The sequence below is a fragment of the Chlorocebus sabaeus genome, chromosome 15, assembly GCF_047675955.1.
Source record: "Chlorocebus sabaeus isolate Y175 chromosome 15, mChlSab1.0.hap1, whole genome shotgun sequence".
NCBI classification, from domain to species: Eukaryota; Metazoa; Chordata; class Mammalia; order Primates; family Cercopithecidae; genus Chlorocebus; species Chlorocebus sabaeus.
Genome location: NC_132918.1, coordinates 3,875,155 through 3,892,600, shown reverse-complemented (window position 1 = coordinate 3,892,600; position 17,446 = coordinate 3,875,155). Strand labels below are relative to the sequence as shown.

The 17,446-nt window shown below is 40.4% G+C and overlaps 1 protein-coding gene across 4 annotated transcripts in view; it reads right to left on the bottom strand.

The window, feature by feature from the left end:
* Positions 1 to 17,446, bottom strand: part of IGF2BP2 (insulin like growth factor 2 mRNA binding protein 2) — a 186,166-nt gene that overhangs the window by 33,920 nt on the left and 134,800 nt on the right. For all 4 annotated transcript variants that reach the window (XM_007971841.3, XM_007971842.3, XM_007971845.3 and 1 more), the window contains 3 exons: positions 14,393 to 14,456; positions 11,375 to 11,647; positions 9,054 to 9,188 (listed from right to left, as the gene is read on the bottom strand). In XM_007971841.3, coding sequence (XP_007970032.1) covers positions 9,054 to 9,188; positions 11,375 to 11,647; positions 14,393 to 14,456 — 472 coding nt within the window. The remainder of the gene's footprint in view (positions 1 to 9,053; positions 9,189 to 11,374; positions 11,648 to 14,392; positions 14,457 to 17,446) is intronic.

The window sequence follows — 17,446 nt, the reverse complement described above, 5'->3', positions numbered from 1 at the left end:
CAAATATGAGGAATGAAATGTACATACAAATCAAAAATTTTAAAGAACTCCAACTGGGACAAATCCACAGAAAACCACACTGACACACATTATAATCAAACTGCCTAAAGTCAAAGAGTACCTTCAAAGTGGCAAGAGAAAAGCAATTGTGACATACAAAGGAGCTTCCATAACACTATCTGTAGATTTCTTAGCAGAAACTTTGCAGGCCAGAAGGGAGTGGGATGATATATTTGAAGTGCTGAAAGAAACTGCCACCCAAGGATACCATGTGTGGTAAAACTGTCCTTCAAACATAAAGGAGAAATTAGGATTCCCAGATAAAAACTGAGGGACTTTATTACCACTTGACATGCTCTACAAAAAATGCTAAATTCTCTAATTTTCCTTGTGCTGTTGATTTCTGGTTTCATTCCACTGCGATCAGAAAAGATACTTTGTATGATTTCAATCTTCTTGAATTTGTTAAGATTTGTTTTGTATGTTATCTCTCCTAGAGAGTTCCACATGCACTTGAGAAGAATATATATTCTGCTGTTGTTGGGTGGAATGTTCTCGTATGTCTGTTGGTCTATAGTGTTGTTCCAATTCTATTTCCTTATTGTTCTTCTATCTGGTAGTTTTATCCATTATTGAAAGTGAGGCACTTAAGTTTCCTACTGATATAATGTTGCTAATTATTTCTCCCTTCGGTTCTTTCAAAGTTGACTTCATATATTTAGGAACTCTGAGGTTTGCTGTGTACATATTTATAATTGTTATATCTCCTTAGTGAATTGTTCCTTCAACATTATATAATGTCCCTCTTTGTCTCTTGTAACAGTTTCATTTTTAGTCTATTCATCTGATATTAGTATAGCTACTACTCTCTTGTGCTTACCATTTGCATGGAATATCTTTTTCCATCTTTTTACTTTCAGCCTATATGTGTCTTTGTATCTAAAATGAGTCTCTTGTAGACCGCATACAGTTAGATCCTGTTTTTAATCCATTTAGCCAAGAATGTGGAGTTTAATTCATTTGCACTTAAAGTAATTACAGATAGGGAAGGACCTACTTTTGTCATTTTCTTCATTGTATTCTGTATGTCTTGTAGTTTTGTCCCTTCTTTCCTTTCTTCCTGTCTTCCTTTATGTTTTGTTGATTTTTTATAGTGATGTGCTTTGATTTTCTTTTGTGTGTGTTCTCACAGATTTTTTCTTTGTGGATACTATTACAATTACATAAAACATCTTAAAGTCATGGCATCCTATTTTAAACTGGTAACAACTTCACTTCAATTGCATACAAAAACTCTACTTTCACCCCATCCCCAAATATCACAAATTATATCTTTATATGTTTTTATACTCAATAACAAAGATTTATAGTTAAAAAATGTTTTTGTCATTTAAATTCTATGCATCAAAATTACTACAGTACAGGTTACTATATTTGTTAATATTTACCCATACCAGATAACCATATATTTTCATATGGCTTTGTGTTGCTGTCTATCATTCTTTTATTTTATGTTTTATTTTATTGTTTTTTCTTTTTCTTTTCTTTTCTTTCTTTTTTTTTTTTTTTTTTGAGATGGAGTTTCACTCTTTTTGCCCAGGCTGGAGTGCCATGGCATGATTTCGGCTCACTGTAACCTCCACCTCCCGTGCTAAAGTGATTCTCCTGCCTCAGCCTCCTGAGTAGCTGGGATTACAGGTGTGTGCCACCACACCCGGTTAATTTTGTATTTTTATTAGAGACGGGGTTTCACCATGTTGGCTAGGCTGGTCTCGAACTCCTGACCTTGTGATCTGCCCACCTCGGCCTCCCAAAGTGTTGGGATTTACAGGCGTGAGCCACCACACCCGGCCCCATCCTTTTATTTCAACTTGAAGAGAACCAAGCCCAAAACCAGCATAAAAATGGCCATAATAAAAATCGGAGCAGAGATAAACAAATACAACCAACAAAACTAAGAGTTGGTTATTTGAAAAGATCAACCAAACTGACAAATCCTTAGCGAGATTAAGGAAAAAAAGAGAACATTCAATAACTAAAATCAGAACTGAAAGAGGCAACACTACTACCAATACTACAGAGATAAAAAGGATTATAAGAGAATAGTATGAAGAATTGTATGCCTACAAATTTGATAACCTAGAAGAAATGGATCAATTCCTAGAGGAAACATACAACCTACCAAGATTGAATCACGAAGAAATGGAAAGTCTGATCAGACCAATAATGAGAGAGAGAATCAGTAATCAAAAACCTCCCAACACAGAAAAGCCCAGGACCAGATGGCTTCATCGGAGAATGCTACCAAACATTTAAAGAAGAATTATCGCCAATCCTCCTGAAACTCTTCCAAAAAAATGAAGAGGAGGGAACAGTTCCAAGCTCATTCCATGAGGCTAGCTTTACCCTGATTCCAAAGCCAGACAAAGACAACCCAAAAAAAGAAAACTTCAGACCATTATCTCCGATGAATACTGATGCAAAAATCCTCAACAAAATACTAGCAAATCAAATTCAGCACATGAAAAGGATTACATGCCATGATCAAGTGGGATTTGTTCCTGGAATGGAAGGTTTGTTCAGCATACAAGAATCAATTAATGGAGAGCTGGGCGCCGTGGCTTATGCCTGTAATCCCATCACTTTGGGAGGCTAAGGAAGGAGGATCACTTGAGGCCAGGGGTTCAAGACCAGCCTGGGAAACGTAGTGAGACCCCATTTCTACAAATATTTTTTAAAAAATCAATCAATATAATAAATCACATTAACAGAATGAAGGGGGGAAAAAAACACATGATCATGTCATTAGAAAAAGCGTTTGACAAACTTAACAGCCTTTCATGATAAAAACACCCAACAAAATTAGGAATAAAAGGAAATTACCTCAACATAAGACCATTTATGAAAAGGCCACAGCTAACATACAACTCAATGATGAAAGACTGAAAGCAAAGCTTTTCCTCTAAGACCAGGAACAAGGCAAGGATGCCCACTTCTGTCCATTTCTATTCAACATAGTACTGGAAGTCCTAGCCAGAGCAATTAGGTACAAAAAAGAAATAAAAGGCATTCAAATTGGAAAGAAAGACATAAAATGATCTCTATTCACAGATGACATGATTTTATATGTAGAAAGCCTTAAAGACTCTACAAAAAAAAAAAAATAAGTTAGAATAAACAAATTCAGCAAAATTGCAGGATACAAAAATCAGTCAACATGCAAAAATCATTTACATTTCTATACACAACAATGAACAATCTGAAAAGGAAGTTAAGAAAACACTACCACTTACAATAGCATCAAAAAGTACAGAATACTTAAGAATAAAACTAACCAAGGAGATAAAAGACTTGTACACTGCAAACCACAAAAGGTTACTGAAAGAAATTTGAAGGCATGAATAAATGGAAAGACATCCTGTATTCATGGATTGGAATATTTAATATTGTGAAGACGTTCATACTACCAAAAGTGATCTACAGATTCAATATGAGCTCTATCAAAATCACAGCGGGCATTGTTTGCAGAAATAGAAAAATTCATATGGAATCTCAAAGGACCATGAATAGCCAAAACGATTTCAAAAACTAAGAAAGTTGAAGGGCTCAGACTTCCCACTTTCAAAATATATTACAAAGTTACATAATCAAAACAGCATAGTACTGGCATAAAAACAGATAAATAGATGAATGAAATAGAATAGAAAGCCCAGAAATAAATCCTTACGTATAGTCTCCAATGATTTTTGATAAGGTGCTGAGACTACTAGTTAGGGAAAGAGCAGTCTATTCACCAGATGGTGCTGGGGAAACTGGACATACACATTCTTCATTGAAGAATGAAGTTGAACCATTATTTTACACCATAAACAAAAATTAACTCAAAATAGGTTAAGGACCTAAACGTAAGACTTAAAACTATCAAACTCCTAAGAGAAAACACGGGAAAGCTTTACAATATTGGACATGGTAAAGACTTCTTAGTTTCACCATGATACCAAAAGCATAGGCAACAAAAGCGAAATTAGACCAGTGGGAGTACATCAAACTTAAAAACTTTTGTGCATCAAAGGATATAATCAACAGAGTGAAAGGTCAACCCATGGGATGGGAGAAATATTCACCAATCATTTATTTGACAAGGGGTTTGCTATGGTTTCAAATTCCCCTCAAAACTCATGTTGAAATTTAATTGCCACTGTAACAGTGTTGAAAGATAGGACTTTTAGGAGGTGATTAGGTCATGAGTACCTTCATGAATGGATTAATGCAGTTATCACAGAGTGAATTCGTGGGCTGAGGGTGAGTTTGGACCTATTTCTTCTCTCTGTCTCTTGCACTTGCTTCTGCCTCAGGCTTTCCACCGTAGGATAACCCTCACCAGATGCTGACACCACGCTCTTGGATTTCCCAGAACCATGAGCCAAATAAACTTTTGTTCTTTATAAATTATCCAGGCTTGAGTATTCTGTTATAGCAGCACCAAATGGGCTAATATATAGTTAATGATCAAGAATAAATAAAGGACTGCTACAACTCCTATAACAAAAGAATCAAATACCTCAATTAGAGAATGAACAAAGGATTTGGATAGACATTTCTCTAAAGATGATATACAAATGGTCAATAAATAAATAAAAAGATGCTCAACATCACCAATCATTAATCATCAGAGAAACACAAATCAAGACCACAATGAGCTGTCTGTCACCTGGTATCTATTAAGATAGCTGTTATTGAAATAACAGAAAATAACAGGTGTTGGGGAGAACACGGAGAAACTGAAACCCCTGTGCACTGTTGGTGGGGTTGGAAAATGTAGCAACTGCTATGAGAAAAAGTACGAAGCCTCCCCCCAAAAAATTAAGAGCAGAATTACCATATGACCTAGCAATCTCACTTCTTGGCACATATCCACAAGAATTGAAAAGAGGGTCTTGAAGAGATATTTGAAAACCCATGTTCATAGCAGCATTATTCATAATAGCCAAGAAGCAGAAGAGCTCAAAATGTCCATCACCAGATGAACAGATAAACAAAATGTGGTATATACATATACTGGAATGTCATTTGGCCATGAAAAGGAAGGAAAACTTGTTACATGTTATAACATGGATGAACCTTGAGGACACTATGCTAAGTAAAATAAGCCAGTCACAAAAGAATAATAGTATATGATTCTACCTATATGAGGTATCTAGAGTAGTCCAATTCACAGAAAGAAGTGGTGATTACCAGAGGCTGAAGGGAGAGGGGAAAAAAGAGTTGTTTAATAGGCACAGAGTTCCAGATTTACAAGATGAGAAGGTTCTGGAGATCTGTTTCACAGCAATGTGAATATACTTAAGACTACCAAAAAGCACACTTAAAAATGATTAAGATAGTAATTTTTTTTTTTTTTTTTTTTCCTGAGATGGAGTCTCACTCTGTCACCCAGGCTGGAATGCAGAAGTGCACTCTCGGCTCCCTGCAACCTCCAGCTCCTGGGTTCCAGCGGTTCTCATGCCTCAGCCTCCCGAGTAGCTGGGACTACAGGCATTCGCCCCCACACCTGGCTAATTTTTGTATTTTTAGTGGAGATGAGGTTTCACCATGTTAGCCAGACTGGTCTCGAACTCCTGGCCTCAAGTGATTCACCTGTCTCGGCCTCCCAAAGTGCTGGGATTATAGGTGTGAGCCACCATGCCTGGCCAAGATGGTAAATTTTATGTTATGGTTGTTGAACCACAACTTTTAAAGAAGTTTTCTGAAAAAAGGACACAAGGAAGGGATGCCCTCTCCCTCAATTTGTAACTTTTTGTGGGGATGGACATCTGAAATCACTATAGCCATCCTATTATTACCAAGGGAACATGAGACATGCTGAGGAACGTAAAGCAGAAAAATGTCCTGGGTCTTCGGGTCCATGATTCAATTGACCTTGGAGCCGTGTGCCTCAGGGACTTCTTGTTATGTGACATGACATCCTTTTCTTATTGGTTACACCACTTGTATTTTCCGTTGCTTGAGACCAAAAGCATTTAACTGATTGCATTACTACTGCCTCAAAATAAAGGGGGTGCTTGAAGACGCTCCATTAGAAAGTAACTTTCAGAGAGCGGGCATTTTTGTCAGCTTTGCTCACTGCTGAGTTCCTGGCACATAAAATAGTGCCTGGCACATAGTGAGTGCTCAATAAATATTTGGTAAACGAACAAAAAGAAAGTTTAGGATCTCTGTTCTCCTACATCTTCTACCTCTTATTCAGTTCCTTCAGGGCTCTGTTACCTACACAGGGAGGCCTTCTCTGAAACCCCCAAACCCTTGTCCCCCTAAAACCCTCATTAGAACCTCCAGTTACATGTCATCATTGGATACTACATTTTTCCACTGTAGCATTTCTTTTTTTTCTTTTCTTTTCTTTTTTTGAGATGGAGTCTTGCTCTGTCACCCAGGCTGGAGTGCAGAGGCACGATCTCGGCTCACTGCAACCTCCACCTCCCAGGTTCAAGTGATTCCCCTGCCTCAGCTTCCCAAGTAGCTGGGACTTCAGGCGTGTACCACCACACCCAGCTAATTTTTGTATTTTCAGTAGAGACAGGATTTCACTATATGTTGGCCAGGCTAGTCTTGAACTCCTGGCCTCAAGTGATGCGCCTGCTTCGGCGTCCCAAAGTGCTGGGATTATAGGTGTGAGCCACCGCACCCGGCCTCACTGTAGCATTTCTTATAGCTGCACTTAATTATTTACTGGTGTAATTACTCATTATTTGTTTAATGACTCTCTCTCCCACTGGACTGCTCCATCAAAGCATGAACCAACGGATGAAAAAATGGTATGTGGGGAAGGGAAAAAAAAGCATGAACCAAGTCCTGCTTATGGCTGTAGCCTCAGCCTCCAGCAGTGATTAGCACAGCGCAGGCACTTAAAAATTTCCTTTTCTAAGATATTCAAACTCTATCTTGGCTCTACATGAAAACATAAAAATCCAAGCTGTAAATTAGTCTTTTTGACTAATTTAGAATTTTATTAAGTTGTTTGCACCTAGGTTGAAGAATCAAGGAAGGTGGCTGGGCGTGGTGACTCACACCTATAATCCCAGCACATTGGGAGGCCAAGGTGGGTGGATCACCTGAGCTCAGGAGTTTGAGACCAGCCTGGGCAACATGGTGAAACCCTGTCTCTACTACAAAAATTAGCTGGGCGTGGTGGCAGGCGCCTGTAATCCCAGCTGCTCGGGACTCTGAGGCAGGAGAACTGCTTGAACCCAGGAAACAGGAGGTTGCAGTGAGCCAAGATTGTCCATTGCATTCCAGCCTGGGCGACAAGAGTGAAACTCCATCTCAAAAGGAAAAAAAAAAAAGAATCCATAAAGGTATTATTTACTAAGTTCCCAGGAGCTTGGATGAGAAATGTCTTTTTCAAATTAAGCTGTGGCATTTGGGGGATTTCAAAAGCCCCAGTAGAATAAATATTTCATAATAGAAAGGATAGAGTCTCTTATGAAATCTAAGAATAGATTTGTAATGTTCTTCTTTTAAGGACCATTTTCATCTTCTTGGTTTTGGAACACTCATGTTTGACATTATTTGATTCATCTCTCACTACTTCTCTATAAAACTGCCACTGCTACCCACAAACAGATTTTGCCAAACTGAAAAATCTCCTTTTTCTTTTTTTAGGGACAGGGTTGTGCTCTGTCACCCAAGCTGGAGTATGGTGATGCAATCATAGCTCACTGCTCAAATTCTTGGGCTCAAGCAAGGCTGCCTCAGCCTCCTGAGGAGCTGAGACTACAGGTATACGCCACCATACCCAACTAATTTTTTAAATTTTTTGTAGAGATGGAGGTCTCACTATGTTGCCCAGCCTGGTCTCAAACTCCTAGCCTCCAGCGATCTTCCTGCCTTGGCCTCCCAAAGGACTGAGATTACAAGTATGAGTCACTGCACCCAGCCTGAAAGTCTATTTTTATTGTATTATCTATTCCATCACCACTCATTCATTTATAATACAAAGTTAATTTGTTTGGTAAGAACTGTATTTGCCATTCAAACTGGGACAACCCTCATTACACTGTGGAATCCTGTAATTACTTCACAAAATAAGGGGAAAGGGCTGGGCACGGTGGCTCACGCCTGTAATCCCAGCACTTTGGGAGGACGAAGTGGGTAGATCATTTGAGGTCAGGAGCTCAAAACCAGCCTGGCCAACATGGTGAAACCTTGTCTCTACTAAAAATACAAAAGTTAGCTGGGCACAGTGACACACACCTGTAATCCCAGCTACCCGAGAGGCTGAGGCAGGAGAATCACTTGAACCCAGGAGGCGAAGGTTGCAGTGAGACGAGATTGCACTACTGCACTCCAGCCTGGGGCAACAGAGTGAGACTCTGTCTCAAAAAAAAAAAAAAAAAGGGTGGGGGGGGGGGGGAGTTGGGAGGAAGGAGTGGAAGAAGAATAAAGCAGCCATGTGGAAACTAGTTTCTACTACTTAAGGAAATGTAATGCAATGTTAACAGTGTAAACAGTTTAGAAGCACGGTGGGAGAAACCTTTTCCAGGACAATAAATGATAGCTTTGGTGACAACATACATTCTACACTTGCAGTGTCCAATACGATGGACATTAGCTATATACACGGCTAGTGAACTCTGAGTGAGTAAAAATAAAACACTCAGTTCCTCCACTGTACTAGTCACATTTCAAATACTCAATAGCATGTGGCTAGTGGCTGACCTGTTGCCCAGGGCAGATATAGTTCTATCATTGCAGAAAGTTCTACTGGACGGCATGAGTCTATGTGTTCCTCCCAATAATTACTATCAATGGGCGATAGAAGCATTAAAATCACCGACAGAGACACGCAAGTGGAGAGACAGCCGTACTGTAAATGCAAAAGATCTACTTCCCACTGCATTCTACTTGGGAACAAATTTCTTAAACATAATCCCTCCCTGCCTCCGTTACTGAGTAACAGATTTGGAGTTTTTAAAAAAAACCTCTTTGGTTAAATGAGGGAGAATCTACTCTTTTTCTCTGCTGAGTGATCTGGGCATTGAATGCAAACTTACAGTTTGGTCTCATCTGCCTCCTTCTGCATGATTTCAAGAATCATGCGGCATGCTTCAGAAGTCCCCTCTGGGGTGGCATGGATGGTGACAGGCTTCTCTGCAGCTCCAGAGTTCTCTTTTCTATGGATGTCTACCCTGTAGGAAAAGAATCAGGAGCCATGATTACAAGGTCATCTGGATAGGACCCTAGTCCCAAGAAAGCGTCACACCAGCCAATGTACAGCAAGGACACAGACAGACAAGGAGGCGTCATCAGCACGTTTGCAATCAATGCCATTCTCCAAGAAGGAGGCAAGCAGTGCAAGGGGTCTTGTGCCAAATTTTAATTATTTGCAGCTCCATTTAGACGGGAACGGATCTTACAGGAGTGCTGTAGGACAAAGGCACTAAGCCAACTCGGTAATGAAGCCAGTTTGGTAAATGAAGTATTTTGTGTAGTCTTTCAAATGACTGCAGAAGTGAAGAGTAAAGTGAGAAGGATAATACTGCACATTGGCACAGTGCCGGTCTCTGAACTGATTGCAGCTTTTAAAAGCCATATGTTAATCCAAATCCAAACACCAAATTCAAGCAAGCTTTATATATTTGAGTGTGGATAGAAAACAGAGGCATGCCCTCTCTCTGCCTCTCTAAGTTTTTAGTTTCCTTTCCATTGGCAGCCTGCCATTAAGACTAATGGCTCAAAAGCTTGATGACTTTATCAGACTTCTTTGGGTAGCTGTGGTCCTACCTGTTTTTGTTAACTTTCGAAATTACATACTTGATTATATCCTTTTTACTCTGGCTGTGAGAAAGCCTAGAGCCAAGTCTCTGGTTGACTTCTAAAAAATGGGCACACTTTGAGAGCTAACCCCACTTCTATTTAAACTTGTTACATTTTTTTCCTCAAGCCACCTTAAGCGATTTTTGGAACAAAAAGACATAAATAAAAGTCACTTTCACAGTGAACTTGGAGGGAAAGCCAGGGCTGATTTAAAAATAAAAGGAATACCAAACAGTAACTTCCCTCTCTATTTCTTCACTTCTCTCCTAAGATGCAGCACTCCAGACTCATCCATATCAGTGTCTATTATTTGGGGATATATAAGACATTTTGAAGAAAATAGCATTTCTCTTTCAGGTTACAAGACACTCACTGAATGACCCGAATAAAGTGCACTAGCCCATGTAAATAATTACTATGTGTCAGTAATTGGGTGCTTTGCAATTTAAGTACTTTCATATTAATTATTTTACTCAATCTGCCTGATTATGCTAACTGTCATAATAATCCTGGCAAAACAGACAGGAACCCTCTATTTATTTATTTATTTATTTATTTAGAGATGGAGTTTCACTCTGGTGCCCAGGCTGGAGAGCAGTGAGCAGCCATCTTGACTCACTGCAACCTCCACCTCCTGGGTTCAAGCGATTCTCCTGCCTCCGCCTCCCAAGTAGATGGGATTACAGGCATGAGCCACCGCACCTGGCTAATTTTTGTATTTTTAGTAGAGACGGGGTTTCACCATGTTAGCCAAGCTGGTCTCGAACTGCTGACCTCAGATGATCCCCCTGCCTCAGCCTCCCAAAGTGCTGGGATTACAGGGGTAAGCCTCTGTAATACAGAAGGTGCCTGGCCTGAACCCTCTTTTTATAGAAGAAGCAAATGATGCTCAGAGAGGTTAACAACTTTTCCAAGATCATAAAACCATTTAAAGTGCTACAACTTGAACGTGAGTCTTTGTTTTCAAGTCCTAAGCTTGCTTTATTACATCATGCTACAGTCTTAGGAGGATACAAAAATCAACAACTCCACAAGACATTTTATTCACTCCAACTCTTATAACCAGTTTAGTCTCCTTGAACAGAGAGGAAACTAAACAGAAGGCCAGTGTGCTTTATTTCTTGCTTGACGTGGCAGTGACTCACCCACTTCTTTGTGAGACTACCTATGTGGTCACAAAGAATGGCCACCCTCAGGGTTCTGACTCAGGGGAAGAGGAAGAGCTATGATGAGTGGGTTCTAGGATCCCGCAGAGCTCTACACCTCTGCTTTTGTAGAAATCGATGCATCCATAAGCATTAGTTCGCTTACGGGAACAGTCCTGGCTGTGAGGTTATCAGTACCCTCTTTATGAACCTTTAGCCTCTCAGCATGAAAGCTTATCACAGCCCCCAGCTTGATGTTAGTCTGTTAGTATTCCTGTTGAAAGAAGCCACTGTTTCTGACAGCACAGCCCCCCACTGCTGATGTAAGCAGTTGTGACCTAAGAGTGGCTGAGACCCACCAGCACGCAGGGGACCCCTCAGAAGGAAGCAAAGGAAGCCCCAGAGGCACGTACCGGGACTGGGTCTGCTTAGTGATGTTCTTTATGGTCAAGCCCTCCTTTCCGATGATGGCACCAACAAACTGGGTGGGGACCAGGATCCGCAGCGGGAAATCAATCTGTCTGGCCTGAGAAGTGCCCCCAGGGGCGTGGCCTTGCTCCCGGGAAGAGTGGTCCCCACGCTGGGCTCGCTGAGGGGGCGAAGGGGAGCTCACCTCTTCATCCGGGATGTAGGAAATCTTGAAGGAGTAGCTCTCACACTGATGCCCGCTAAGCTTCTCCATGGCTCTGAAATGCAGCAGGAAGGGGAGCGTCATCAGAAACCAACATCAAGAAAGACCCTCCTGCAAGACTGGTTCATTCACTCCCCATTTAATAGGCACCTACACAGGTGCCATGCCAGGCACTGAACATACAGTGGTGAGCAAGACAGACACCATCTCCGCTTCCTCAGGGCTTGCGGTTAACAGTTAAACAAGTAATCACAATGGATCAGCCTGGTCAGGCTTCACATCCAACATTGCAGCCTGGTTTCTCCACCACTCCAAGGCCATTTCCCCCTTATCAAAAATTCTTATAAATATCAGCATAAAATTATGACTCATTTCTTCTCATTTTAATCATCATACATATTATTGAAAATTCAGAAATATGTAGGTGCAAATAAAATCCTAATCCACTATCTTTACTGTCTTTCTTAAATATAAACATATTATTTATAAAAATGGGTTAATACTGTACATACTATTTTCTAACCTTTAAAAAAATTAATAAACACTTTTTAATGTCACTAAATATCTTTCAGTATAATTTTCTCACACATGACTCAACTGCAGTATCAGTATAATTTTTAATGACTGTTTAACATTCTATTGATTTACCATAGTTTTTGCAACTGATCCTTTATAGTTAGATATCTGTTGTGTCCAACCTTTTACAGTTACATACAGTGTCACCATCGACATTTTTGCAACTACAACTTTGCACAGAGGACAAATTCCTAGCAGAATTGTTAAGTATTGCCCAGTGGTCCCCTGGAATGGTTTCAACATTTATGATCCCATAGCAGTTTAGGAGAGAGCATTTGTGTCCTCGAATCTTCAAATGCACAGAGTGCTGTTATTTAAAGATATTTATCAATTTGATAGGGGATAAATGATACACCACTATTATATTCTTAAAATGACATATGAAGTAGAATATCCCTTTTAGTATATTTTTAGTAGAATTAACCCAATTTTACCAGGTTAATGTTTAGGACTTGTAAATTTATTATGAAAAAGCACCTTTTGAATTTAATAAAAGCAATAAAGTAATATCATGTACAGAGGTCCACCCAAGCAGCAGCTAGATAAGGGCTGTGGACTTCAGCTGTTGGTATATCTCCACTTACAAATGTGTACAAGGTAAAGTTAACACTAAATGAACTATTACCTTTTTTTTTTTTTTGAGACAGAGTTTCACCCTTGTTGACCAGGCTGGAGTGCAATGGCGCAATCTCAGCTCACTGCAACTCCGCCTCCCAAGTTCAAGCAATTCTCCTGCCTCAGTTTCCCAAGTAGCTGGGATTACAGGCATGCGCCACCACACCCGGCAAATTTTGTATTTTTAGTAGAGACGGGGTTTCTCCATGTTGGTCAGGCTGGTCTTGAACTCCCGACCTCAGGTGATCCGCCCATCTCAGCCTCCCAAAAGGCTGAGATCACAGATATGAGGCACTATGCCCGGTCTGAATTATTACCTTTTTCAATGCAAAATTAACATTTTGAAAACTAGCAGTATGAAAATGGATTAAATATCTTTGTATGTTGAAAAAGAACACTATAATCCTGGGATGTATTGCGAAGGTTATGCCACATCCATAAAGCAAGACCAAATGTGACCATAATTCTAGTTATAATAACCTGACAGGCACTTTAAGGACCTCCTACAAAAAAGGAACTTGTTTTTGTTGTTCTTTTAGAGATAGTGGTCTCACTATTTTGCCCACGCTGGTCTCAAACTCCTGGTTTCAAGTAATCCTCACCCTCCCAAGCAGCTGGGATTATAAGCATGTGCCACCACATCTGGCTGCTGCTGCTGAGAGGCAGCGTCTCGCTCTGTTGCCCAGGCTGGACGGTAGTGGTGCAATCACAGCTTACTGCAGCCTTACCATCCTGGGCTCAAGTGAGCCTCCTGCCTCAGCCTCCCAAGTAGCTGGGACTACAGGCGTAAGCCACCATTCCCAGCTAATTTTTAAAATTGTTTTTGCAGAGACCAGGTCTCCCTATGTTGTCCAGGTTGGTCTCAAACTCTTGGGCTCCAGCAATCCTCTGGCCTTGCCCAAAATGCTGGGATTACAGGCATGAGCCACCAGGCCTGGCCTCATTGTATTTTAAGAGACTTGATCTCATGTCCATTAACAGCTAAGCTCAAAATTAACCATCCCTGAAGTAATGAATGGGCACTGGAAAGAGGATGGGGATCGGAGAAAAGAACTCAAACCAGGTGCTACTGATTAACCACTCTCAAGACAATTCTCTCAGCTGCTGCTGTCACTGAGGTGGATTCCCTCTTAATGTTACACACACAAGATTAATGTTTTGGTATAGGCTTGTGTTGGTTCCTCATGGTGCGTGGAGGAAACTCTAGGTAAAAGTGGTCCCAAGTGTTTGGCAAAGCAGAGTCTAGGGGACACAGTGTCACAGATATGGTGCCCTCTATTCCTGATCATGTCAAGACACAGCTCCCATCTTGGTTTTCATGCCAAGGCTCAACATTTTTCAAGTCTCTACGCAGTCCACAAATATCCTGGTGCAAATGTCCTGGAGCTCCACTGACAGACATGTCAAAGATGGCAGGAACACCCTGGAGCCCTACCAACATGTCAAAGGTGGCTCAGACGCTGTGGAGCTCCATGGATACATCAAAGGTAGCAGATATCCAGCTCACAGATCTGCATCTTTTTAGAAAACATCTAAAAACACAGAACTCAATGGAATTCAAAGATGAAAACAAATAAATTTAAACAGAAATAAGCCCAAACCTGCTTACATTTTTGCTTCTTCCCTTGTTGCATACGTGACGTTGACGACGGCAGTTTCTGTGTCTGTGTTGACTAGGGAAAAAGCAAAAACTACACTGTCATAGGAAAAAGCGCTGTCACCCTCTGGCTTAATGTAAACAGACAAACTTTAGAGAAAAACGCATAAAAACCCTCATCACACTGGCTCCATAGTTATCTGAATGTCTGTGTTTATTCATCTGAGTTCATAGTAATTTGTAATCAATCGTACATAACACATTCATGATCAATCGTATAAACAACTCGGAACCATATTTTCCACATATTGTATAAACACTTTTATACGAATATTTTGTATCAGTACATTTTCTTTGTATCTTTTATTTCTAATGTCTATATAAAATTGCAGTGAGTCAAATGTACCATGACGTGCCTAACCACTCCCCAACTGTTGGCAAGTAGGCTGTACCCACTATTTGCTATTCTAAATAGTGTTGCTAAAAATCACCTTTGTTGCAAACATTACTGGATTGTGTGTTCTTCTGAATTACTTCTTTAGGCTAAAATCACAGAAGAAAAGTAATGCAGTAAAAGACCACGATGATTTTTTTTTTTTTGAGACAGAGTCCTGCTCTGTCACCCAGGCTGGAGTGTAGTGGCGCGAACGAGGCTCACTGCAAGCTCCAAGCTCTGCCTCCCGGGTCACGCCAGTCTCCTGTCTCAGCCTCCCAAGTAACTGGGACTACAGGTGCCTGCCACAATGCCTGACTAATTTTTGTATTTTTAGTAGCGACGGGGTTTTGCCATGTTAGCCAGGATGGTCTCGACCTCCTGACCTCGTGATCCGCCTGCCTTGGCCTCCCAAAGTGCTGGGATTACAGGCGTGAGCCACTGCGCCCAGCCGCCACGATGCTTTTTAATGCGTATTTTCAGACTGGTCTCCTAGAAGTTTGTATCAATTTATTGCATCACTATCAAAGTATGAGTTTTAATTATAATTTGCATTAATTCTTAAATAATTGGATATACATATAAAACAATAAGAAAATGTTTTAATTTAAATTATTCATTCATTGACAAGGTTGAACCAACACTATTTTTGTTTCCCTTTGACTGAACTTTTTGACTGTGTGAATTAAATCTAATAAATAAAACCAACAATTCTAATTTCCTTGGCTAAAAGAGAAAAGTATAAACTCTATGATTGGCCAATAAGGGGTTACTCTTGTGAACTGTCTTATCATAGATCATAATTTCTTGCTTCTTCTTCTATAGTTAGAAATTTAAAATAAATTCAAATGCCAGAGAAAACTTTCTCAATCCAAGCCAGTAAACTTAAAAAAACAAAAATATGTGTTTCCCAAAACAAACACAGGTGACTAGATCAATTCTTCCCTTTAAGACATTTAAGCTGTTGGGAGTTCGGAGTTAACAACATAAAGTTAATAAGAATTCAAGAAAATTATGATAAAGCTGCTGTCCAAAGTAATAATAAAACTGTATAATGTACGATTCTTTACCCTGGACCCATGCTTGAGCTTCAAGAATTCGATAAACCCCTCCAAAATGATTCAAACTTGTGGAAATGTGAATTTTTCTGGTTATTTTGTAAGATTTGCAAAGGGACCTGAGACTCCAAAAAACTTAAGGACTACTGTTAAAAATGCTGTTTGTTAAATAACTTTAAAGTATTTGCAGCCTTTATGGGTTGCAGGGAGCTGTATGTAATGCTCAGAAAGAGCTGCCACTGAGAATGACATGAATAAACCCAAGCCCAGCCCTGGCCTTTGCCTGGAGTGTCCATAGTACACTTTAATTAACACTTAACCCAGAAAAGTCCTCACAGTGCAAAAGCGGGGAGATGCAGCCCATAACTGTCCTCTCTCAGTGCTGACACAGAGAATGCTACAAAGGTTTCATATTTGCTGCTTTCTAGTGCTACAGATGAGACTGTAGACTCCCAGAAAGGGCTGGGTTTGAACCTCCTGAACAAAGCTATCCATTAGAATTCTCAGATTCTGTGGTCACTTCTTAGTCATATTCTCTGTTCTTCAAAGATGTTAGTCTTCAGGAAATCAGGCAGTTCTTTCATTCTGCGACGAGCTAAGCTCCATTCAAATAATTTATTTCACTGGACATGAAAGTTCTATAAAGTTGCCTAAAGCTCTACTGAAAATATTTTCCTGCTGAATCAGGAATCACTCATGTAACAGGACAAAACAAGAGCCCAACAGTTCTATCCTGTTGTTGTTAGGCAGCTAGAAACTGGGGGTTCTCTAGGGCACAGCTGCCCTGGGAGCTGTAAACTGCCCCAGGGACCTGGAATATATTTTTCTTGTGTAGCATTGTCCTGAGTTTATAATATAATCTTAATTAGTAACTTTTACAGGTTCATATCTGCAAGGCCATATTGCCTACAACATCCAATCACTACAATGTCTTCTTTTCTGCCGGGCATGGTGGCTCACGCCTGTGATCCCAGCACTCTGGGAGGCTGAGGTGGGTGGCTCAGTTGAAGCCAGGAGCTTGACGCCAGCCTGGCCAACATGGTGAAACCCCGCCTCTACTAAAAATACAAAAATTAGCCAGTCATGGTGGCACTCACCTATAATCCCAGCTACTAGGGAGGCTGAGGCACGAGAATCGCTTGAACCCGGGAGGCGGAGGTTGCAGGGAGTGGAGATCGTGCTCCTGTGCTCCAGCCTGGGCAACAGAGTGAGACTCCGTCTCAAAAAAAAAGAGTCTCCTTTCCATGTTGAAGGAAATAACAACTAAGAAATAGAATCCTTGTAATCATGTCTTCTTTCTGAGCTCTTTCCCTTCACCTTTGGGCATGGGCAGGCAGCAGCATGAAACTGAATAATATCTGAATAATTACTGCTTTTAAACTATTAAACTGGCAGACTAGATCACATACAAGAAAATGGGTTATTTGCCATTTTTCCTAAGTGAACTTGAACAATCCCTTAAGCTTATGTATGACTCTGCTGTCTACAAACGCCTTACACAGGTTCTCTTTGGGTGCCACAACTATTCGGTGATACAGGAAGGGTAGAAACTTTTCTCTCAATTTTAGCTTGTGC